At 34.6% G+C, this 24,824-nt stretch overlaps 2 protein-coding genes across 2 annotated transcripts; both read right to left on the bottom strand.

Annotated features, from left to right (window-relative positions):
* Window positions 1-616: 616 nt before the first annotated feature.
* LOC102851172 (olfactory receptor 2L2-like) lies at window positions 617-1,552 on the bottom strand. The gene has a single exon (XM_006893898.1). The coding sequence runs from the start codon at window positions 1,550-1,552 to the stop codon at window positions 617-619; it is 936 nt and encodes a 311-aa protein (XP_006893960.1).
* Window positions 1,553-14,638: 13,086 nt separating this feature from the next.
* LOC102860006 (olfactory receptor 2AJ1-like) lies at window positions 14,639-15,580 on the bottom strand. Its single transcript, XM_006893986.1, has one exon. The coding sequence runs from the start codon at window positions 15,578-15,580 to the stop codon at window positions 14,639-14,641; it is 942 nt and encodes a 313-aa protein (XP_006894048.1).
* Window positions 15,581-24,824: the final 9,244 nt, after the last annotated feature.

Raw genomic sequence — 24,824 nt, forward strand, 5'->3', positions numbered from 1 at the left:
TTTTTATTAATTCACAAAGCTTTTAAATAATGATAGTGGCACTGTGTTTAAAGCATTATGTTATAACCAAAAGGTAGGAGACTTGTGTTGTTGTAGCATAATGTCGAGTGCAAACTGCCCCATAGCTCATGCTCTGGTGGGTTTTTCAGAGCCAGTTTATCATACAGGAGAAGATTGCCCATTCCCCTACCACAGAGTAGCTGGTGGGATTTGAAACACACGCATTTGCTATTACAGTATAGCTTGTATCTTCTTGTCACTAGGTCACCAGAGCTGCCTACTCACTAGCAATTGTGCTTCTGTAAAAAAAATTGTAATCTTGGAAACTTTATGGAGAAATTATATTCTGTCTTATAGGGCCAAAGGGAGTTACAATCATTTTGAGGGCAATGGTTTTAGGTGCTTTCTTCTTTGTCCTTCATATTGATGGGGAGGGGGAAGAATCTCGGTGGAGAAAATAAAAGCTATGACTTAAAAACAAAATTATTGTGTCAAATTTCACTTTTAATTTTTTTAATATTAAACCTTTTTTTCTATGCCTTGAATATTTTTCACAAAGATTCTTTTTCTTAAAAACTATTGCATAGACAGGCACAGATTGACGCAGAAATTTTCTTTAAACTTTCACAGAGTAAATTCTCTGAATTAGTCTTCTCAAAGCCCCCATCACTTCCCTGTTTCTGAGGCTATAGATTATAGGATTCAGCATGGGAGTGAGGACAGTATAGAAAATGGCCAAAACCTTGTCTTCTGATGGAGATCGAAAAGATTTTGGACGAAGATAAGTGTAAACAAATGGTGCATAGTAGAAAGTGACCACAGTGAGGTGAGTACTACAGGTGGAATAGGCCTTTCTCCTCCCTTCTGCTGAGGGCATGCGGTAGACAGCAAGGAGAACCCGGCCATAGGAACAAGTAATGCCAATGAAAGGAAGCAGGAGGAAAAAGGAAGTGCTCACAAACACTGTGTACTCATAGACCCACGTATCCATGCAAGCCAGAGTCAGCATGGCTGGAACATCACAGAAGAAATGATCAATGGCTCTGGATTTGCAATAGGGGATATGGAGTGCATATGTAGTATGGGCACAAGAATTGATTGCTCCCATTATCCAAGATCCTGTTATTAGGAGCAGACACACTTTTTTACTCATACGGATAGGATAATGAAGAGGAAAACAAATGGCTATATAGCGATCATAGGCCATAGATGTAAGGAGAAGACCTTCTGCACCTGCTAAAGTCAAAAAGAAGAAACTTTGGACTCCGCATTCAATGAAGGAGATTGACTTGTCTCCACTCAGGAAGTTGTAAGCCATTTTGGGGACAATAGTGGAGATGTAACTTAGGTCCATCAAGGAGAGCTGACTAAGTAGGATATACATGGGTATGTGGAGATGGGTGTCCAGGAAGATTAGGAGGATCATGGACAGGTTGCCAAATAGAGCTATCAGGAAAATGAGAATGATGATCACAAAGAGCAATAGACCAATTTTTGATGATGGAAACAGTCCTAATAATATGAAATCAGTTGTTCCATTATAATTTTCCATTAATTATGCATTGGTTTTCCTAAAAATAAGAGAAAAGAATGTGACAGGCAGGTAAGGAATAAGAAATTGTTTGCTTATTGCTGAATACTTTCTGAAATTAATTTAGTCTAAATATGAAATTTTGCATCTGATTAACTGAGTTATCAATTTCACTTTTAAAAATATTTTTACAAAAGTAATATTGCATTATACAATGACACAATGTAAGATGTCTTGCAGTTACATTCAAAATATATTGTAAAATATCCATGAACAAGTGAAAAATATTCCATTTTCCCGCGACTATTTTCATACGATAAATTTACTATTTTACATAAGTTCATATACACATAAGATGAAGTTTTGCTGTTAATCATAAGAAATTGAGTAGAAAATATATTCAACTGGATCATCGAATGAATAATATATAAATAAATTTAGTGGCATGTTGATTATTTATTGCTAATGTTGTAATTTCTAATGCTTGTTTATCTTCTAAGGCATATATTGTAACTCCAATACATTACTGGTTTATTTGTTTTAATTTAGAAACTGATATTAGTCCTTGAAGCTACTCTGTCAACATTGTGAATTTTAGCTTTTAATATTTAATATTTCTTTAAAAATAAATATAAAGTGACTATAATCAAGTAAAAAAATCAAAGTTTTTATTTTAAAGTCCTCTCTTGATCACTCTTTAACACTTTTCTAACTGAAAAACTGACTATTGAGTATAGTACAGATTCTAAAGTGCCTATTTTATTAACTATTATTTGCATCCTGTTTTTGTTAGGTGCCCTTGAATTGAATATGACTCAGTAACACTATAAACAATGCTCACCATCTCTGACATACTCAAGCCACAGTCACAGTCGCCTTGTCAACTTACCTGCTTGGGGTCTTCCTCTTTTTCACATATATATTCCCTTATTAAGCAATTTATTACTTGCTCAGATATTCTCAATTATCAGAGTATAATTCTTAAATGCTTTAAGGTCTCTCTTCTTGTTTTTCCTTCTACATCTCCCTGCTTACCTTTTAAAAATGTTCAAGGTATGTCAAATGTTTAAAAATATTTATATTATAGCAAATTTATATGTGAGTAGCTATTTTAAGGAATTTTTGAATAGTGAAATGGAAAAATATGCATATTTTGGATTAATTACCTATTATAATATTAAAAATGCACTTTTCTTTTTAGTTGGAGATAGACTGTTCATCAAAAAATTCTACAAATGTCAATTTTAGTCTACCACAATTCATGTCCTTAGGGGCTTTTCCTCTGTGCAGCAAAGTTCCTGACATAAGCCTTGAATCAGTTATTATTAAAGAGTATGCTTCTTTCTTTTACTTACTTATACAGAAACAGACATGGGGTGAAAAAAGTTAGCTTTTTTCCCTTACTCACCATGTCACTTTGGACAGAAAAATGCTTCTTTTGATTTTTTTCTCCCCTTTTAGTCCTGAAATAAATGCTAATACAAAATTCTCAAAGTTTTTGGGAGTTTAAAAATAATTACTCAAAGCAAAAAGAAGATCTAAAAAGGGAAAGTGATCATGAAAACACTCTCCTTCCTCTATAATTTCAATAAAACAGTGATAATGGAATTAAAATATTATTAGTTGTGATCTCAAGAGAAAGCAAAGATAAAAAATATAAAGAAAGAGAAGAAGGAGAATGGAAAGCAAGGGAGGAAGAGGAGAAAGGTGTTGTGCAAAACAGAAGGGGTAAATTTGTTTTCTTTCTTTGCTCTTCCCCCCCCCATTCATTTTTGCACAACAATGTGTTGTTTTCAAGAGAAAGATAGTACAGTTCAGTTTCATTAAAGTTTACAGCTTTTGAAATCCTAAAAGGCAATTCTACCTGGCCATCTTCACAGTGTCTGTTGTGTTTAAAATAATTTCACTAAGGATTTTTCTTTTTTAAAATGAATATCCACTTTCCCAAACATTATGTTTTTCTCCATAGACCCCTTATGAAGCACACCCAAGACATTTGAGACGTTTCACCACTCTTGCTTCTAAAAATAACTCTAGTTATAACTAGAGTTCTTCCAAGTCCAATTTATTTGTTCCTTTTACAGTCAATGGTATAATTCAAAAATTTTGCCAATCTAAAGATAATTCAAAGGTATTATGTCTTCTTTGGTCTTTCTTATTCATTGTCCTACTTTCATGTCTATTATGTAGATGACACAACTTCACTTTCATGAAAGTGCAGAGGACTTGAAATACTTGCTGCAGAGGTTCAAAGACTACTGCCTTCAGTATAAGTTACATCTTAATACCAAGAAAACAAAAATTATCCATTCCAAGGAAAAAAGCAACATCATGTTATATGGAGGAAAAAGAGAAATTGTCAGTGCCTCCATCTTGTTTGGATCCACAGTCAACACCCTTGGGTCCAGCAGCCAGGAAATTAATAAACATATTGCATTGGAAAAAACGGCTGTCAGAGCCCTTTCCAAAGTGCTAAAAAGCAAAGAAGTAATTTTGAAGACTAACGTGCACCTCATTCAAGCCATACTCTTTTCATTCACTTGCTTGCCATCTGAAAGTTGGACAATGAATAAGGATGACAGAAGAAGAATCAATATCTTTGAACTGTGGTGATGGAGAAGAGTGCTGAATATCTGATAGACAGCCAAAAGGACCTTGAAGGTAAGGACAGTGGAACTTCTGACATACTTCAAACATGTTTTTAGAAGGAGCCAGTCTTTGGAAAAGAATATTATGCTGGAAAGTTAGAGGATCATTAAGGAGAGAAAGGCCTTCAACAAGGTAGATTGACATAGTGATTCTAACGGTGGGTTCAAGGGTGTCAAAGGTGATGAAGATGGCACAGGATAAGACAGGCTTCAGACACTCGTTCACAAGGTCACTATGAGTTGTACTCAACTCGCTGGCTCTTAACCTCCCCAACTTTCATGTACAAATAAGATCAGTCTTATAAGGTCACTATTATAACTAATAAAATAAAATCTACAGCAGTGGGTCAGCTTTTACTTGATATAATTTATTCAGCATGTTTTGATAGCTAACTTTTGGGAACTGGTAAGGTTAGAAAACTTCCTTTGTAACTTAATACAAATTCTTTCATTACTTCTGCCATTTCAATAATTCAGCATACAAAAATATTTGTAGGAACACTCTACTATTAAATAGTACTAGAAATCTATAAGTTGTTGTTGTTGTAAAGTAGGAACTGAACCATAACTGACCCTTTGGTGGGTGACCAGAGGTAGGTAATTACACAGGAGATTTCCCATCTTTCTCCTGCAGAGCAGCTGGTGGCCTTGAACCTCCTGCCTTTGGGATTGCATCACAATTCCTTGTCATTGGAGCACCAGATCTCCTGAAATCTATATACAACATATTTATATCTCTATTATTATTGTTGTTGATTGACATCAAATCAATTAAGACTCAAAGCAACCCTATGAGCAGAAGACCTGAAGTCTTTCTGTAACTATTGTCATTTCTCAAAGTTCATAGGGTTTCCAGAAGCATGTTTAGAAAGTGGATGCCTCTCCTGCTTCTAATTTATACCTATAGCAATCAAAATTTTCAATTCTCTTTTGTAAGCCTCCTGGTTATTTAAATTCAGTGCTTCTCAGTCACATATATCAATATTTAACAAAGCTTGACTATTACTTTTGATCAAAGTCATAAAACATTTACATATTTCACTATAAAACAAAAGTTAGAATTTTCTACCATTCCAATTTCCAACTTGATAGTGGTCTCATGTGCATCACCACAGCAAATATTAATGAGGCTTTCTGTAGAAAAATATATGCTCACCTCTCAATACTCTCTTTAATTCTTCCCATATGACTGTGGAGACAGATCTGCAACCATTATTCAAGACTTCTATACTAGAATTTTCATCCTGACGTTTCTTATTTGTTTGTGCTCCCTTGGCAATTCCCCCTGAGACTAAGTCAGTGGAGGGTGAGCTACCAATAACACTATATGGTGTTTGACTGTAATTCTGTGGTATAGAGAGTGGTGGCAATGGTTGTAGTAAATTTTTCCAGATGTTTGCACCAGTATGGTTACATTATAGGAACCGTCATACATATACATATATTTCATTAGCCATTCTCATGGCCAGTAAAAGTAGAGTGCCACTGAGTTAGTGATACATATTCCTTTCACAGGGAAGCAGGGATATGAATTAGTATTTTCTGACTGATAATTTAATCTGAATAATTACCATTCATTTCTCCAATAAATAGACACACAAATGATTTGGTAGATCTCAGAGCAGTGTGTCAAAGTATACCCTTTCTAGTGGCTGGTATATATTACAATTAGTTTAAATCATTATGATTTTATTTATAAGAGAATGAAACCATGCCAGATCCTGTGACATCTTCATAATCACAGGTATTTTTAATCCATTTTCAAAGCTGTTATGATATCTCAGGAGGGTTTTCTCATTTTTGTTAACTTTCTACTTTACTAAATGATGTATTTTTTTAGCAATTGATCTTTCCTGATAATCTGTGTAAAGTATTCACATTAATGCCTCACTATCATAATTTCTTTTATTCACTTTTTTATTTCTTATATTACTCAACTTTTGTAACTGGTTCTCTTCTATTTGAGTCTTGCCGTATTAACAAATAAAGGGCCTTCACTGGGTAAAAATTTTACTTCACCCATAACGTTAAGATAAATTCTGTTTGAGGGAGCATCTCTTCCTCAGTTAATTTTTAGTTTCTTCCAGGCTCAGGGACTCATCTGGCATTATACACAATGTCACTGTTGGTATGTACTGTCACATTAGAACTGACTCATAGCTGACATTTATAGTTAATGTCATGAGAGGAGATTGCCTATCCTTTTTGCATGAAGCAGCTGGTGGCTTTGAATCGTGTCCCTTCTGGATCACAGCACAGCACTTGACACTAGGCCACCAGTGCTCCCTATGTACAATGGTATTCTGCTGTCTTTCTTAGAGGTTTTGTGGGCCTGTTATTTCAAAAGTCATAGTCACTTTCTGTCTATTTTAGTCTGGAATTTTGACTGAAAGCTGCACACTATTGGTGAACTTGCTGGTATTTAAAACACCTGTGACATAGTTTCCAGCATCATAGCAACATATAAGCCCTCTCCAGTAATTTGCATAATAAATCAATGGAATCTCTTATACATTGTAAGATTCCATTCATTAAAATTGTTTTTGTTGGAATAGAGTTATATTCAAGAATAACTCATTTTTGGTGTTTATTGATTTTATCTCTGGTCAGGGAATACTATTCTGTTGTCTATAATTTCCATATGTTATTGTAAGGGGAAAAACAATATTTCTGTACTTACTATTGGGTGTCAAAATGCACTAGAAAATGCTTATGTGAATAAAACATTATGGTACCAATGTATGAAAAGTAAATCAAGGACCAGAATGCAGAGTCTGAGAGCTAAAGTATAAAAGTATAGCATGGAAGGACAGAGGGTTATAAAAATATAGTATAATGGTAGATTGTTAACAAACACACCCATAATAATTAGCTGGCCAAATGTAAAGACAGAAAATAATATTCTATGCTTCACATAAAACTCAAAATTAATAAAATTGGATTAAATATAAAAATGCATAACTAAGATAAATAATACAACAAAATGTGTTGTCATTGAGTTGATATTAATTCAAAGTGATTATAAAGAACATAGTAGAATCACCCCATAAGTTTTCTAAGGTTTTAATCATTACAAAAGTGCATTATCACATGTTTCTTCCCAGGAGAAAACAATGAGTTTGAACTGATGATCTTTTTATTTTTTTTTTACTAGTTAGCAACTTGATACTAACTCAATGGTATTTAACAAAAGTAATTAATTAACTAATTTTTACACCAAAAATATTTAACTTTTTAAGCAAAGTAAGTCTTACACTCTCATCAGAAACTAGACTCTCCTGTATCTGCATTCGTACCTTACTAGTAGGAAAATAAGAATTATTCTTTATCATACAGCGTAATCTCCAATAACAATGAAAATGTATAAATTCTTCTCCTTTCATTCTTATTCCTTGCTTACCTTTCAGATGCATAGAGGATTAAGTTGTACCTGGTTCAAGCCATGGTCTCTTCAATCACTTGCTATGCATCTGAGAGTTGGACAATAAATAAGGATGACAGAAAAAGAATTGATGTTTTTGAGATATGGCGTTGGAGAAGAGTACTGGACATTCCATGTACTATCAAAAGAACAAAAAAAAAAAGAAAGTGCAGCCAGAATTTTTCTCAGAGGAAAAGTTGAAAAAGTTTTGTTTAACATATTTTGGACATGTTCTTAGAAGAAGCTGTTCCTCAGAAAGAGAAATCATGCTAAGAAAGTGGACGGTTGGTGAAAGAAAAGGAAGATCTTCAATCAAATCGAATTACACAGTGACCATAACAATGGACTCAAGTATGCTAGAAATTATCAGGATGACATCAGATAGGTCAGAGTTTAGATCTATTATTCATAGGATTGTTATGCATTGTACTGGATTCAGAAGCATCTAACAACATCATGATGGCCCCTGTTGGTCCAGTTTTCATCTGTTGGTGAAATTCTTATTTTTTTTAAGGTGGGTTTGTCTGTTTGGTTTTTTTTTTTTACTTTTTGTGCTTTATAAGTGTTGAATTCTGTATATATTGAAAGCTATGTTGTTGTTGTCTTGTGCAGTCAAGTCACCTGCAACTCATGTTGTCTTTGATGATTGCCTTCAAGTTGAGCTTGACTCATAGTGACCCTATGAACAAAAGACCTAAAGCCCCTCTACAACTATAGATATTTATCAAATTTCATAGAGTTTCTGGAGGCATGTTGTTTAGGAAGTGAATGCTACTCCTGCTCCCCAACCTGTCATAGAATGTTGTTTGTTGAGTCGCCTGAGGTGCATAGTGATCCTATGCACAGCAGCACTGAACCCAGTGATCTATGCACAGCAGCTTTGAACCCTTTCCTCTCCTGAACCAGTCTCACTAATTTGGACACGGCAACCCCCATTGCCCCAGTTACTGTACCAATCCATCTCATCCGGGGTCTCCCTCTCCTGCTCTGTCCATCCACCCTTCTGAGCATGATGTCTTTCTCCAAGGATCGATCTCTCCTGGACACAAGACCAAAATAAAAGAGTCAGAGCTTTAAAAATCCTAACCTCCAAGGATAGACTTGGTTTCATCCTCTCCAAGACAGACCTATTTGTTTCCTTGGCAGTCCATATGTTCAAGACTCTTCTCCAGCACCACAACTCAAAGGCATCTATTCTTCTTCTGTCATCCTTAGTCAATTTCCAACTCTCTGAAGCATTACAAGTAGTTGAGAAAACCATGGCCTGGCTTAGGCGGACCTTGTTTCTAGACTGACATTGTTGCTCTTCAACACTCTGGAGAGGTCCATGACAGCAGAGTGTCCCAAGACAATTCATCTTTTGAATTCCTGACTGCTGGTGTTAAGATTGTTGATTGTGGATCTGAGCAAGGTGTAATCACTAACAACCTCTCCATCTAATATGGTCTGGCAATTGACCCAGTGGTGAGAATCTTTGTCTTCTTGATGTTGAGCTTCAACCCATATTGAAGACTATAGTCCTTGACCTTCTGCAGCAAGTGTTTAAGGTCTTCAGTTTCAGCAAGCAAGGTTGTGTCATCTGCATATCGCAGGTTGTTAATGATTCTTTCTCCAATCTTGATGCCATGCTCCTCCTCATAAAGCCTTGCTTCCTGAATGATCTGTTCTGCATATATATTGAAGAGGTACAGGGACAGGATCCATCCCTGACACACTCCTTCCTGATTTTGAAACATGTGGTGTTTCATTGCTCTTTTCCGAGGACTGCTTTTAGGTCCAAGTATAAGTTTCATATAAGCACAATCAAGTGTTCTGAGATTACGTTTTCCTTAAGGTTAGCCACAATTTATTGTGATCCACACTGTCAAATGCTTTTGCATAGTCAATGAAACACAGATAGGTATTCTTCTTCTCTCTTGTTTCTTTCAAGATCCATCTGACATTGGCCATAATGTCTCTAGTGCCATGACCTCTTCTAAACCCAGCCTGTATTTCTGGTAGTTCTCTGTCAATGTATATTGTTCAAGTGTTTTCTAGAAAATCTTCAGCAGGATTTTGCTAGTGTGGGATACTAGTGATATTGTTTGATAATTTTCACACTTTGTCAGGTTACCGTTTTTGGAAGGAGAATGTAGATCTCTTTAGGACAGTTGGCCAAGTAGTTGTCCTTCAGATTTCTTGGCACAACTTGGTTAGCACATGCAGGATGCATATTTGCTGAAATATGTCAATTGATATTCCTCATTTCCTGGGACTTTATTTATTTTTTTTCAAGTCCTTCAGAGCAGCCTGAATTTCCTTTTTCAGTCCCATTGCCTCTTGATTATATGTTGTTTCTTGAAATCCTTCTGTGTCAGCCACCTCTTTAAGGTACAATATCTCTGTATACTCCTTCCATCTACTTTTAATGTTTCTTGAATCATTCAATATTCTGCCCATAGCCACCCTACAGATTAGCTCGGAACGCTGCCCTATCCTGAACCAATCTCATCGTCTCTAACAGACCTAATGCCATTTCTTCAGTCAATGAGTCAATCTACCTCATCCATGATCTTCCTTTCTTGTGCTGTCCCTCTACCCTTCCAAGCTTGACGTCCGTCTCCAAGGAACAGCTTCTTCTAAGAACATGTCCAAATTAAGTTAGACAAAGCTTTTTCAAAGCTTTTTTTCACATGCTCCTCCTGGCCATGTGCCCAATATATGAAGCTTCAAAATCCTTTCCTTCAAGGAACAGCTTGGTTTCACCCTTTTCATGACAGATCTATTTGTCCTTCTGGTAGTCCTCTTTTTTAATCTGCAAGCAAGATTGTTTCAACAGCATATTGATGCCACATTCTTTATCACATAGGACAGCTTCTTGAATGATTTGCTTAGCGTAGAGAGTGGATAAGTCTGAATCAAGGATACAATGCTAATATACACCTTTCCTAGTTTTAAAACCACATGGGCGCTCATTGTTCTGTTTGAGCATTGACTTCTTGGTCTATATATGAGTCTTGCATGGACACAACTAAGTGTTCTGGGATCCTCATTCTTCTCAATATTATACATAATTTGAATTGATCTACTTATTTAAATGTTTTTCCATAATCAATAAAGCACAAGTAAACATCTTATCGTATTATCTATTTTCAGCTAAGATCCATGAAAAAAAATTAATGAATTATGATGACAGACGAAGAATTAATCCCTGTGATTTGTGGTATTACAGAATACTGCAGAATATCCCACAAACTTCCAAAAGAACAGACAAATCTGTCCTAGAGGAGGTGAAACGAGAAAGTTTCTTAGAGGCAAGAATCATGAAATTTCATGTCACACTCCTTTTGAGCATGTTCCAGCTCTTGGAAAAATACATACTGAGAAAAGTAAAGAGTAAAAGAAAGAGAACAAGATCCTCAGCAAGATAGATTGACACAGTGACTTTTAACAAAGAGCTCAACCACATCAGAGATTGTGTTCAAGGTTCAGAATATGTAAAGTTCAGGTCTGTTCTTCATATGGTCACTCGAGTTGGACCTCATAAAACAAAAACAGCAATAAAAACATATAGGTTATTTGTTAGCTTATATTTATGTTTAATTAGTTTGAGAATTTATATTTTGTTGAAATCTGATTCTGAGCTTCTATACTGTGCAACTGAGGATTGAATTTTCTTGCTGACAAGTAAAATTTATTATTATTATTTACACTTTCATTGTTCTTTGATTTCATGGTAGTGTTAGATAAACTATCGGTATACTGTGACTTGCAATGACTTTAAAATGTACAGAATGTAATTGGTTAATATTAACATTAAGATCTTTGCTGAATATTGACGTCCCTCATCAATAACTTTATGTATTATGCTAACAAGACTTTTATTAGTGTTAAATAAAATTATTTCGTCCTTCAAGATAGATGGATATATAGGAACATATGAGATGTCATTTTTAATCTGTAACATTAATTAATATTTGCATCATCAACAATGATTGAAAAAAATTTAGCTACTCCAGGTTATTAGTTTACATTTTAGATAATCAATAATTCACAAATTCTTTTGTAACATTTAGAATGATTTTTATTTTCTATTATGTTTAATTCATGTGCATTTTTTTCCTACTCCCTGCTTCCACCCACTAAACTCTTTGACCTGATGATGTCCTGATCTCTGCATCCTCACTTGTCTTGTCCTTTCCCCTTCCTTCTTTGTATACCTACACATCTCACTAGTTACCCTTCTGGTTTACATTAATGATCTTATGCATTATTTGTTCTTATGCATTTGAGTTGCTTTAATCAGTATAATGTTCTCTAGCCTCTCTCATGTTATATGGTATTTTTCAAAATCATTGCTCCACAGTGCTTCATAGTATTCCATCCTATAAATTTACCACAGTTTCTCAATCCACTTGTTTGTTGATAAACACTTGAGCTGTTTTCACGTTTTTGTTATTGTGAATAAGGATGCTATGATCACTGATGAACAAATCTCCATTTGCACCTTATTTCTGTTTTCCTATATATTTCTAGCAGAGGTATTTAGGTTGTTGTTGTTAGATGTTATTAAGCTGAGTATGACTCATAGTGACTTTATGAACAACAGGCCTGAATCATGTTCTATCCTGTGCCATCCTCACACTTCCTGACACACTTGAGCCCATTGCACCAGTCACAGTGTCAATGCACCTGGTTGAGGGTCTTCCTCTCTTTAACTAACTCTCCACCCTTCTCAGTATCATGTCCTTCTCCAAGGAATAGCACCTCCTAACAATATGCCTGGAATATATATATATATATTTTTTTTTTTTTTTAATTTTTAAACAGATTTTAAACTTTGAAAACAAAAGTAATATATTCTCACTTTTAAAACAGTTATATAATATCATTTTTGATATAACATGTTTTTAATGTATCAAATATAAAACATTTGGCAGCTTGGCATAAAATAGTTCATTAAAAGATTTTGTAGTCTTTGATATTGGTTTATTTAAATAATTTTTAATATTATTTTCTTGTGATTTTTTAAGGATAAATTTCTAGAAAAATTTAGAATAATATTCTGAGCTATACACTTGATTGTGCTATTGCAAAACCTATACTTAGACCAGGAGAAAGTCGTCAGAACAGAGCAGGAAACAATGCATGGTTCAAAATTGGAAAGAGTGTAAGTCAGGGCTGTATCCTATCTATCTTCATACCTTTTCAATTTTTATGCAGAACAGATTATCCAGATTAACTGGGATTCTGGGCTCTATGAGGAAAAATGTGGCATCAGGATTGGAGGAAGAATCATCAACAATCTGCGTAATGCAGATGACACAACCCTGCTTGCTGAAACTGAGGAGGACCTGAAGGGATTGCTGTGGAAGATCAGGGACTGCACTCTTCAGTATGTATTGAGGCTCAATATGAAGAAAACAAAGATTGTCACCACTGGGCTGATTGGCAGCATCATGATGGATGGTGAAGAGATTTAGATTGTTTACAGTTTTGGTTTGCTTGTCTCCACAGTCAACACTCTTGGCACCAGTAACCAGGAAATTAAAAGATTTATTGACATGGGAAGTCTGTGGTTAGAGACCTTTCTAAAGTACTGAAGTGCGACAATGTCAGTCTGGAGACTAAGGTGTGCCTGAGTCATGCCATGGTCTTTGCAGTCACTTTCTATGCATCAGAGATCTGGACAATGACTAGGGATGATAAAAGGAAAATTGATGCCTTTGAGCTGTGGTGCTGGAGAAGAGTATTGAATATACAATGGACTGCTAAAAAAAAAGAACAGATTTGTCCTGGAAAGGGTGAAGCTGTACTGCAACTTGGAGGCAAGGGTTCTGAAGCTTCATCTGACATACTCTGGACATGCTGCAAGGAGGGACCAGTCCTTGGAGAGGGACATCATGATTGGGAGGGTGGAGGGACAGGGCAGAAGAGGACAATCCTCAATGGGATGGATTGATTCAGTGACTGGGGTAATGGGGGTAGGTGTGTCAGAAATAATGAGATTGGCACAGGATTAGGGCAGAGCTTAGGACTGTTGTACAGAGGGTCGCTATGAGTTGCAGGCGACTCGACAGCACATAACAACAACAACAACAACAACAGCATATATATATATATTTATGTTAATATGTATAAGACATATTATACTTGGGAATGTTTGCATTAGGGATTTAAATTATTGAGGAGTAATGATGTCAGTTTGAGGACTAAATTGGGTCTGATTCAAGCCTTGGTCTGTCTAATAATTTTCTACATATCTGAGAGCTGGACATTAATAAGGATGACGGAAGAAAAATAGATGCCTTTGAGCTATAGTATAATTGTAGATATTTTTCAGAATATTCTGTCTAAGATGGGATTTTTGTAAACTAGCAAAGAATGAATAACTTAATATTACATAATTAAGGTATATAGTGCATATATATTTGTATGTATGTCTGAATTTGTATTTGTGATCATTTAATAATACATATTAATAAATCTTTCAACTAAAGTGATAAAATTATTCAGACCATGATTAATGAAGATTTTTAAGTGGAACTGTGAATTTTAAAAACTGTTTGCAAATTTTAGACTATAATTACCATGCATCTACTATGATTTGAATCCAACAGCAGCAGTGCAGGAGAAAGATACCTTCCCTGTGATTTATAGTCTTGGAAATTCACCTAGTTTTATAAAAAATACAGACAAATGTGTACGTGTTTGTTAAATAATGTGTATTTCTGGATGGACAAAAAAGATAAATTATACAAATGATTACATTGTCAATTTTCGAGTTTTTAAAAGCTTAATTTTTAATTCCCGTATTTTGTCTGATTATAATCAATTAAACAATATAATGTATTGCTACATGCATATATTTATAAACTCAATGAATACAATAACTTTAATACACAAGTTTTAAATAACCACTTTGTTCCATACATAGAGTTTTGCAATCAAATAATAGTAAAATTTCAATTTTCTTCTAAGAAAAAAAATTAGCAAGGAATATTTTACAGATTTTTGTATGAAGGCAGTAAATAATAGCAGTTTGTGCATAATTTGTATTTATCTGTTAGGCAGAAAGTTATTTTCAAGTATATTTTTCATTGCTGTCAGAACATCTTTATTTCTAAAGCTGTAGATGATAGGATTGAGTGCAGGTGTGAGGATAGTGTAGAATACTGCCAAGAACTTATCCTGTCCTGGAGTGTGGTAGGATTTGGGTCTCATATATGTGAAAATAAATGGCCCATAGTACATCATAACTACAATCATGTGGAAGGAACAAGTGGAAAATGACTTTCTTCGTGCTTCTGACGACTTCATTTGAAGGACGGTAAGGAGAACTTGGACATAAGAAGCAAAGATCATAGAAAAAGGGATGACCAAGAAAATGATACCACTTACATAAACACCTTTTTCATAGTGTGATGTGTCTACACAGGAAAGTTTCAACATGGCTGGGACTTCACAGAAAAAGTGATCAATGGCCCTTGGGCCACAGAAGGGGAAGTGGAGGGCATAAGCTGTGTGAACTGTGGAATTGACGGTCCCCACAAGCCAGGACCCTCCAGCCATGAGAACACTGACAAGCTCATTCATAAGAATGGGGTAACGCAAAGGATGACAGATGGCTATGTAGCGATCATAGGACATTGCTGCCAGGAGGAGACACTCACCACCCAGAAGAGTGAGGGACAGAAATATCTGGATGCCACAACCTGCAAATGAAATTGTTTTATTGCCTGATAGATAGTCAGCAACCATTTTAGGGACAATATTAGAAATATGCAAGATATCCATGAAAGAGAGATGGCTGAGCAAGAAATACATTGGAGTATGGAGTCGCAAGGTGCCACGGATAAGAAAGATCATGACTGTATTTTCTGTTATAGTCATAATAAAAATGATGCACGTAAGGGAGAATAACACCAGACTTGTTTGGGAAGATGAGAATAGTCCCAAGAGAATAAAGTCACTGCTATAAGTTTGATTCTCTAATTCCATCCCAAATTTCTTTGTTTTATCTATAAATAAATAGACAAATAAGAACTGAATAACAAAGGTAAAACAAAGAAAAATGTGTAGATTTCAAACATTATTTCTACCTAATGAGAGTTAGTGCTGTATATTTCATAATCACAATCAAAAAACTCTTAATGAGCTTCAAAAGTGAATATGTTCTATAAAATTATTTTAATCAATCTATATTCATAGAGAGCTCTAGTGGCTTACTGCTAAGAAGCTGTGTTGCAATCCCAAAGGCAAGCAGATTGAATCCACCAGAGGCTTGGCAGAAGAAGGATGGTCAATATCCTCCTGTGCAATTTATTACTTTTGAAAATCTGCTGGAGGGTCAGCTCTGGTTGGTTCCGACCCTACGGCACACAATAACAACAACAGCAATGACACTCGGAATATTAAATGAGATGTGGACTTCATGCACCCCCCCAAAAATTTGATTTCCATACTCTTCAATATTTGCTCAAATATCACCTCACCTTCTCAATGAGCTTTATTCATAAACACCTCATTTAAAATATCAATACTCCTATCCACTATATTACTACTTTCCAGATTAACTTTAGTCTGTTTTCATTTTACTTCCATTTTACAAATAATTCTTCAGCACAGTGAGGTTGGCACAGGATAGATCAGGGTTCAAAGCTGCTGTACAAGTGACTGGACTCCACATAACAAAGACAAACACAGCCTGTTAAATGTTAAACAGCTCTGGAGGCTTTCGTGGGCAGGGAGTTGCTTTGCCAGCCCACAGGCAACCAAAGTTGCCAATCAAATTTTCTCCAAAAGAGAATGTAGGTAATCTCCCTTGTGATTTATATCCTCTAAAACTTGATTCATCATCAGTTCTGACACAATGGCAATCAGTGCATATTAAACAACTAATTTATTATTTTTTTAATGACTTCATTTTGGATTTTTTTTTTCATTTCTATGGCTAGTGCTTAAAAGCCATTGTTAACAATATTTACTGAATGAGTAAATTATTTGTCTATATTATATATTCTTTTCCCATTATTTATTTCTCTGGTTAGTATCCTAGTGTGTTAATAGTTTCACTATGTAGAAATTCCTAAGCATGGATAATAGTCATTTAAATATTCATTCTAAATTTATTTATGCATCTTATGTTAGTACGCTATATCTCTTGGTATCTACAAATAAATGTGAATATACACCTAGGCACACACCTTGCTTTATATAAATGTTGCATTTTATGAAAACACATATATGGTTTTCTGGCTTTTAGTACATGAGAAGATAATTTGAAACAGAAATATTTTATGAAATCTTATATTAATAACTTTGAGTAAAATTAGTTTTGCAAAATAATTTAAGTTTGGAAAGCATATCATTGAAAGATATGAATGATTTATACTACCTATAGTTCAGCTTCATTCACATATTTCATTAATAAATAGACATTTTAATTCTATTATTTTAATTTCTGGGATATAAACCCTATTTTCTTACAGCATCACAAATTTCAAGGGATTACCACATAAAAAGACTTTGCAGATATCTACACAAAAATTACTGACTCTGGCTTTTCATTTTCCTCGACTCTCCTACTCTGGAAAATTGATAAAATTATAGTTGAACAGTGGAGTCTCTGATAAGCTGATTGGTCACACTTAAATTTCCACAATCAATAAATATATAATATTAATCATGTCTATAATCAAAACTGTTGATTTCTTTTTTTCTTAATTTCCTGACATATGCCCTTTTCCTGATTGTGGAAATGTTAATAATTTCCAAATAGGAAATAGTAATTTAATTTGTAAATATATTTATAAATTATATTTATTGAAAAGTTAGGATTCTATGCTAGGATCAAGACAAAGAGAAATTCTCAGTTTACTACTGAATCCCCAATAGCTTCTTTAGCAGTGGATCTGGTTCGTTGTAAGTGATTATTGGCACTGACTTAAAAAATGAATTAGTTACTTAGTTGGGATGTTTTGTTGTTGTTAAATTTGTTTGGTTGCTCTCATTTTGTTTTATATTGTTTTAGGTATTCTGCTAGTGTTATGTGTTTTTAATAATAAATCAAGTCTTTCCTTTTATTTCTAACTTGCATTTGTACTTTCACGGAGTTTGTATGATCTGAACAATAATGTTTATATTAATTTTGTAACATCTTCACAGACTTCTCTCTTACCAGGTACGCATTAGGTACTTGAAGTTTCTACACATTATTTTATAACTTTTTTTTTGCCTCCAGTGTAATTCAATCGTATGATATTTCCGTATGCTTCCTAATATGAACCCTATGTTGTTTTTGTTAGTTGTGATTAGTTCTATTCCAAGTGATAGTAACCCTATGTACAACAGAACAAAACTCTGCCTAGTCTCACACTTTCTTCACTTTGTCACACTTTCTCAGCTGTGTCTGAGCATCAATTCTTCTGCGGTATTTTTCATGAGTTGCTTAGTATTAGAAGGCATATGAGCCAACTGAATATGCAATAGCTTGGATAAGACTCATTTTATGATTCAAAATGACATCTATATTTTTACAACTTTTTTAATACAATAGTCACAAATACTGATTTTATTAGCTTAATGAGATATTTTTAACACTTTAAAGAGGTATTGTTCAGCAGATTTCCTCCCCCAAAATACTCCCTTTGGTTTTTTGACTACTCATTTGATTTTTCTATTTTTTCCCCAAACAGACATTGATGCACACTCTTTTCCAACATCATTTACAACACAGACAATGCCTGATCATCTCTTCATTGCACACTGGCCTTCTGTTCATCTATCTGAATAAATGTTTGTCATCTATCAACTAATTTTCTACTCTCTCTTAGCTCCTCCCTGGTAACCATATTAAATTGATCATCTTTGTTTATAAACCATTCTTGAGGCTTTTATAATTGTAGTTTTATCTATTTGTCCTTTTTATACTAAAGTAGTTAACTCAGCATAACGTCCTCTAGTCTCAGACATATTTTAGGACGTTTCATGAAATCTTTTGTTTTCAATGTTATACTTCACTGTGTGAATTTGCCATAGTTTCTCTATCCATTCATTCATTGATGTCACTTGGCTTGTTTACATCTCTTTGCTACTGGGAATAATGATGTAATAAACATGAGTATGCATCTATCTGTTCTTGTCTTGGCTCTCCCTAGTGGTGGAATGTTGTTATTGTGGGTACCCTCGAGTTGGAATTGACCCATGACAGACCCTTGGCGGGTTTTCAGAGGCATTTAACTACATGGGAGGAGATTATCCATCATTCTTTCACAGAGTTGCTGGTGGCCTTGAACTGCATGCCGTCAGGATGCCACACAGCTTCTTTCTACTAGGCCAACAGAACTATCAAACACATGAAGTAGTAGCTATTGTTGTTAGGTGCCATTGGTTTGACTAATACTCATAATGACCCTTTGAACAATCTGTTTGAACCTTGCTCTAGCCTATGCCATTCATGATTTCTGATAAAATCAAAATCAATGTTGCAGTCACTATGTCTATCCATTTTGCTGAGGTTCTTAATTTCTTTAAATGTATCCTTTAGCTTTTCCAGGATGATGTCATTTTTCTAAGAACTGGTGCTTTCTGACAAAATGTTCAAATTTGTGAAACAAAGTTTCAACATACCTGACTCTAAAGACCTTTTTATTAATTTCCTCTAAGAAAGACTTATTTCTTCTTTTGGAGGTCCATGGGATGGATATTCAGTACTCTTTAACAACACCTTAATTCAAAGGCATTGATTAGTCGTCTGTAATTCTTATTCATTCTCCAACTTTCACATGTGCAGGAAGAAAAGACCATGACTTGGGCCCAGCACACTATATTGTTTAAAGTCAACTCCTTACTCTTTAGAACTTTGAAGAGGTCCATGACGGTTGATTTTCCCAATGTAAATCGTCTTTTGACCATGATAGTTGATTGGGAATCGAAGTAAAATGAAATCATTGACAACTTCAATGTTTTATCTGTCGTGATGTTGCCTATTGTTTCAGTGTGAGGACTTTTGTTTTTGTGATGTGGAGATATTATCTACATTGAATGTTTCAGCCTTTGTTCTGCAGCAAGTGTGTTAAATCTACTACACTCTCAGCAAGCAAGATAGTATCATTTAAATGATACAACTTGCTGATTAGCCTTACTACCATCCTGTTGCCACATTATTTTTCATGTTGTTCAGTTTCTTGAAAGATTTTACTCAGTACATAGATTGAAGTAGTATGAAGAGACAATACAACTTTGACACACTTGTTATGATTTAAAACTACACAATATGGAGCTCTGGTGGCCTAGTTGCAAAAAGCTGTGCTGCAATCCTGAAGGTGTGTGGTTCAAATTTACCAGATGCTCCACTGGAGAAGGAAGGACAATATCCTCCTGTGCCAGTCAGATCAAATTCAATGGTACAAAACAAGAAACAAACACAACACAACTATAGTGTGTACTGTGCCCGTAGCCCTGTAGTCTTAAGAATTCTTAACAGTTCTTAACGCATCTCAAATACTGGTCCCTCAGAGTGCAATAAATCAGACATGGACTTAAAAAATCTATATATCTATATCTATCTATCTATCTATCTATCTATCATTTATCTATATCTATATCTATCTATATATATATATATCAGAAAACCATTCAATGTTACACTGTTCAGTTCAGATAACAGCTTTTTGATCTATGTATAGGTTTTCCATGGATGCAAGTAAGTGTTCTCAGATTCACACTCTTCTAAGTGTTAGCTATCATTGGTTATGATCCACTCAGTAAAATTCTTTTGCATAAGCAATAAAACAAAAATTAACAGTTTTCTGGTATTCTCCACTTTCAGTCCAAGGTATATAATATCACCAAAGGCATCCTTCATGCCACAGCTCTTCTGAAGCCATCCTGATTTTCTAACATTTTCTTGTTGATGTATGTTCTAGCCATTCTTAAATACTCTTCAGCAAGACTTTACTTGCATGAGATGCTCATGATATTGCTAGATACTTTCAACATTCTGCTGGATGATCATTTTAGAAAATGGAAAAAATATGGATCTCTTTTAGTCACTTGGCCAGGTAACTGTCTTCCGTATTTCTTGGCATAAATTGATGAACATCTCCAGAGCTGCTTCTGTTTGTTAAAACACATCAATTGTTGGTTCTTTAATTCCTGAGACCTAATTTTTTGTCCATAAATTTTCAGTCACTTTACATAACAACGGCAATAACAATTTTTTTTCCAGTGAAGTTTGAACTTCTTCCTTAATCACTATTGGTTCTTGATCATCTGATACTTCCTGAAATGATTAAATGTTGGCCAATTCTTTATAATTTGACTGGGTGTTCCCACCGTTGTTGTTTTTGTTATTACCTAATATCAAGTGGGAACCAACTCATAGCTGACCCTGCAGAGGGTTTTTTAGAGACAGTAAATTAGATAAGAGGAGATTGATTGCTCTTCTTTCTCCTTCAGACTAGCTGGTGAATTTTAATTTCATCCCTTTGGGTTTATAGAGAACTACTAGTTCTCTATAGTTCTCTCTTACCTACTAGTCTTACAGAACTACCTATTCCTATCATTAGATTCCCTCTGTTGGAGAGATCCAAATTCACAGAATAAGGTATCTTACCTCATTGCAGCAATGATATCTAAGGTCAACAGGACAACAAGCAACAAATGCTGGTGAAAATATGGTGAGACTATAACTTGCATACATCACTGGTGGGAATGGAAAATGGTGCAGCCACTATGGAAAGTGGTTTGGCATTTCATTCTTTTTTTTTTAATTACCACTTACATGGATGTTGATCGTGAATTCAAGTATACTAACATATTTTAAAATTTTAATGTTGTCTCTATCATGACATTTATTGATCTATGTCTGGTGATTTGTGTTTTCTTTATGCTGAGATATAATACATAACGAAGCTGTAACTTTGTCCTTAGTAAGTGATTTCAATCCTCTTCATATTAAGCAAGCAAAGTTGTGTCATCAGAACATTAGATGTTAGCAAATTTTTCTCCAATCCTGATACAATATTCTCTTTCATACATTTCCGTTTCTTGTATAATTTGCTCTGCATATAGATTAAATAGTCACAGTGAGAGGATCTAACACTAACACACACTGCTTTTTTTATTTTAAATGTGTTGCTTTCTCATCTTTTGCTTGAAATACTTCTTCAATCTATGTATAAGTTCTGTGTGAGAATAATGAAGTATCTTAGAATGCCATTCTTCTCAATGCTACCTAAATTTCTTATGATATACAGCCAAATTTGTTTATTCATGGAGTCTTATTTTTATCAATGCTTCTGTGTGGATTGAACTTTTCCATTCAATCCTATTGGTTCTTGAGCATTTGCTACCTTTTCAAATGGTTTAAAGTTAACGAGTACTTCATAGTATCTGCATACATCTCCATCTTTTCTATATTTATGCTTCTTATGTAAATCAATGTTTTGTACATACAATTCTTCAATAATGTAACTTGAGATTTGAATTGTTCTTCAGTTCTTTAATCTATATAAATTCAAGCATATTTTTCCCCATTTATTTTTTTAATTAAGGCATTTTAAACATTTCATTATATTTTACCTTCTCTTCTCTAACTATTCTTTCAAATATTGCATACAGCACTTTTATTATTTCTTTTGTTTTGTTTAGACATTCCATGTTAAAGAACAAGTTCAAAAAAAAGAAAAAAAAGAGGAATTTCAGAGTATTTTATGACATCTTTAATTATTTCTTGACTCTTTAATGACTTTCTGCTTTCTTCATGTGTTTGATGTCATGCTATAACCTGTCTAATCTTCTACTATTAATGTCCAATTAATAAATCTATTCTTGCCCTGATCTCTAAATTCAGATGAACCAATTGACAGCACCATGATGGATGGAGAAGAGATTGGGATTATTAAACAATTTCAGTTATTTGGTTCCACAGTCAACACCTTTGGCACCAGCAATCAAGAAATCAAAAGATGAATTACATTAAGAAAATCTACTGTCAGGAAGCGCTCCAGGATTCTAAAGATCAAAGATGTCAGTTTGGAGTCTAATATGTGCTTGGTCCAGGCCATGGTCATCACAATTACTTGCTATACCTCAGAAAGCTAGAAAATGAATACAGGTGACATAAGATGAATTGATGCTTTTGAATTGTGTTGGAGAAGAGTATTGAACATACCCTGGACTGCCAAGAGAAGAAACAAGTCTGTGCTGGAGAACGTAAAGCCAAGTTGCTCCTTCAAGGCAAGGATTTTGAAGCTCTGTCTCACATTCTTTGAGCATGTTGCCAGGAGAGACCAGTCCTTGGAGAAAGACATCATGCTTGGAAGGGTAGAAGGACAGCAGAAGAAAAGAAGACTTAGGATGAGATGGATTAACACAGTTACTGGGGTAGGTGTATTGGAATCAGGAAGACTGGCTCAGGATATGGCAATGTTCAGAGCAACTGTATGTAGAGCCACTGTGAGTTGTAGTTGGCCCAACAACACATAACAACTGCAACAATACTCAAAACTTCAGCTCTTGTAGCTGTTTTGTTGTTTATTTTTGGTTTTTCCTTTTGTTTAACTTCAATTGGGACTTGAATATTAGTAATTGATGTAATTGTTCTAAAATCAGGTCTTGATCTTGTTCTGATTGATTGTATTGAGCTTTTCACCATCTATTTTCATAGATGTACATTCCATTTGGTGATGTCTGTGTGAAACTACTACTTATGTTGTTGAAGAATGGTATTTACAACTAATGAAACATTGTTGTTGTTCTTATATAATTTTATCATGCAATCTCTGATGTTCATTTTATCACACATCTAGCCATGTTTTCCGTTTTCAAATTCCAAACATCCATAATAGTTAATGCATTTTAAGAACATATTTGATATATTTTAAACTTCAGAAGTTGTTCACAATTTTCAGCTTTATTCTCTTTTACAACTAGTGGTTATATAGAAATTCAATTAACAGTTATATTAACTGTTCTTCCTTGAAAGCATATTTTCCGTAACTGACAGACTTGTACTTTTTGATAGGTTATTATGTTCTTCCAATGATGAATGTGGTGTCATTTCTCTTCAGTTTTCCATTCCTGTCATGATTGACCATGTGACGTACTCAGAATTCCCAAAACTAGTTCTGCTTAAGCTTACCAGTGCCTAATATATTGTTCCGTTTTCTTTTTTATGACTTTAAATTTCCTAATTTCATACTCCTTGCATTCCACAGTCAAATTATGAATGTATATTTTCATTTCTTTCTTCTCATATTTAGTTTTGCCAAATAAGGAAATGAAATTTCTGTAAGTTTACTACATTTATGCCATTAAACCTGACTCTAATTTGAGGAAGCAGCTTATCCTCAGTTCGGATCCTCTAGTTGCTTTCTGGAAGAAGGATAGATGATCTCCTCCTATGCAATTTACTGTTTTTGAAAACCTTCTGGAGGGTCAACTATGGGTCAGTTCCAACTTGAAAGCACACAAAAAACAATCACAGCCTAGTTTATTATTAGAAATACCTCTTATTAATTATACACTCTCCTCCACTATATGGCCCTACTAGCACTCTCTATACCACTTTTCTGTACATCTCTCAATTGAAAAGAACTTGTAAGGACTCAATGTTACTTAGGTAAAATTACAGACATTTCCTTTCGGAGCTAGTAGAGTGTGGTGGTGTAGCCTTATGGTGCAGTTTGCACACATCCCTGTGGGAAGCTGTGTTGTGAACAAAGTCTTCACTTTTTTTGTGCTTCATGAGAAAGGGGAAGTCTCCTACCAAAGATTTATAGTCTCAAAATCCACTGTGGGTTCAGCCAGAAACTGTCCTGCCTGGCAGCTGTATATATGAGTTTTTATTTGATGATATTAAAAATAGAATATTAATAGGAGAAGAGTGTTTGGAACTATTGCCTCACATTCTTATCATTTCCTGTGTGCTTACACATTGCACGTGGGTATAATAGCAGGCTCCCACAATCATCCTGGAACAACTGAACAAGGATGGATGAGTCCTAAGGATGCATGTTAGAACTCTGGGAGCCACTAGGAAATTTACTACTATTTGAGAGTCAGGGGAATAGCTTTATTCTGCAAAAATACAAATTTTTTCCCCTCTAGGTTAATTTAAAAATGTGATTTTTTGAATGATTAAGTTTTTAAATACCACATATCTCTGAACTCAAGATAGGAAGTAATTATCTCAGATAATGGACTTAATAATTACACCCCGGAAAATTATATATATAAA

The sequence above is a fragment of the Elephantulus edwardii genome, unplaced genomic scaffold (assembly GCF_000299155.1).
Source record: "Elephantulus edwardii isolate Elephantulus edwardi_28Jun2011 unplaced genomic scaffold, EleEdw1.0 scaffold00133, whole genome shotgun sequence".
NCBI classification, from domain to species: domain Eukaryota; kingdom Metazoa; phylum Chordata; class Mammalia; order Macroscelidea; family Macroscelididae; genus Elephantulus; species Elephantulus edwardii.

Coding starts and splice junctions, on each gene's coding strand:
- LOC102860006 (XM_006893986.1), bottom strand. CDS start 15,580: ATGGAATTAGAGAATCAAACTTATAGCAGTGACTTTATTCTCTTGGGA.
- LOC102851172 (XM_006893898.1), bottom strand. CDS start 1,552: ATGGAAAATTATAATGGAACAACTGATTTCATATTATTAGGACTGTTT.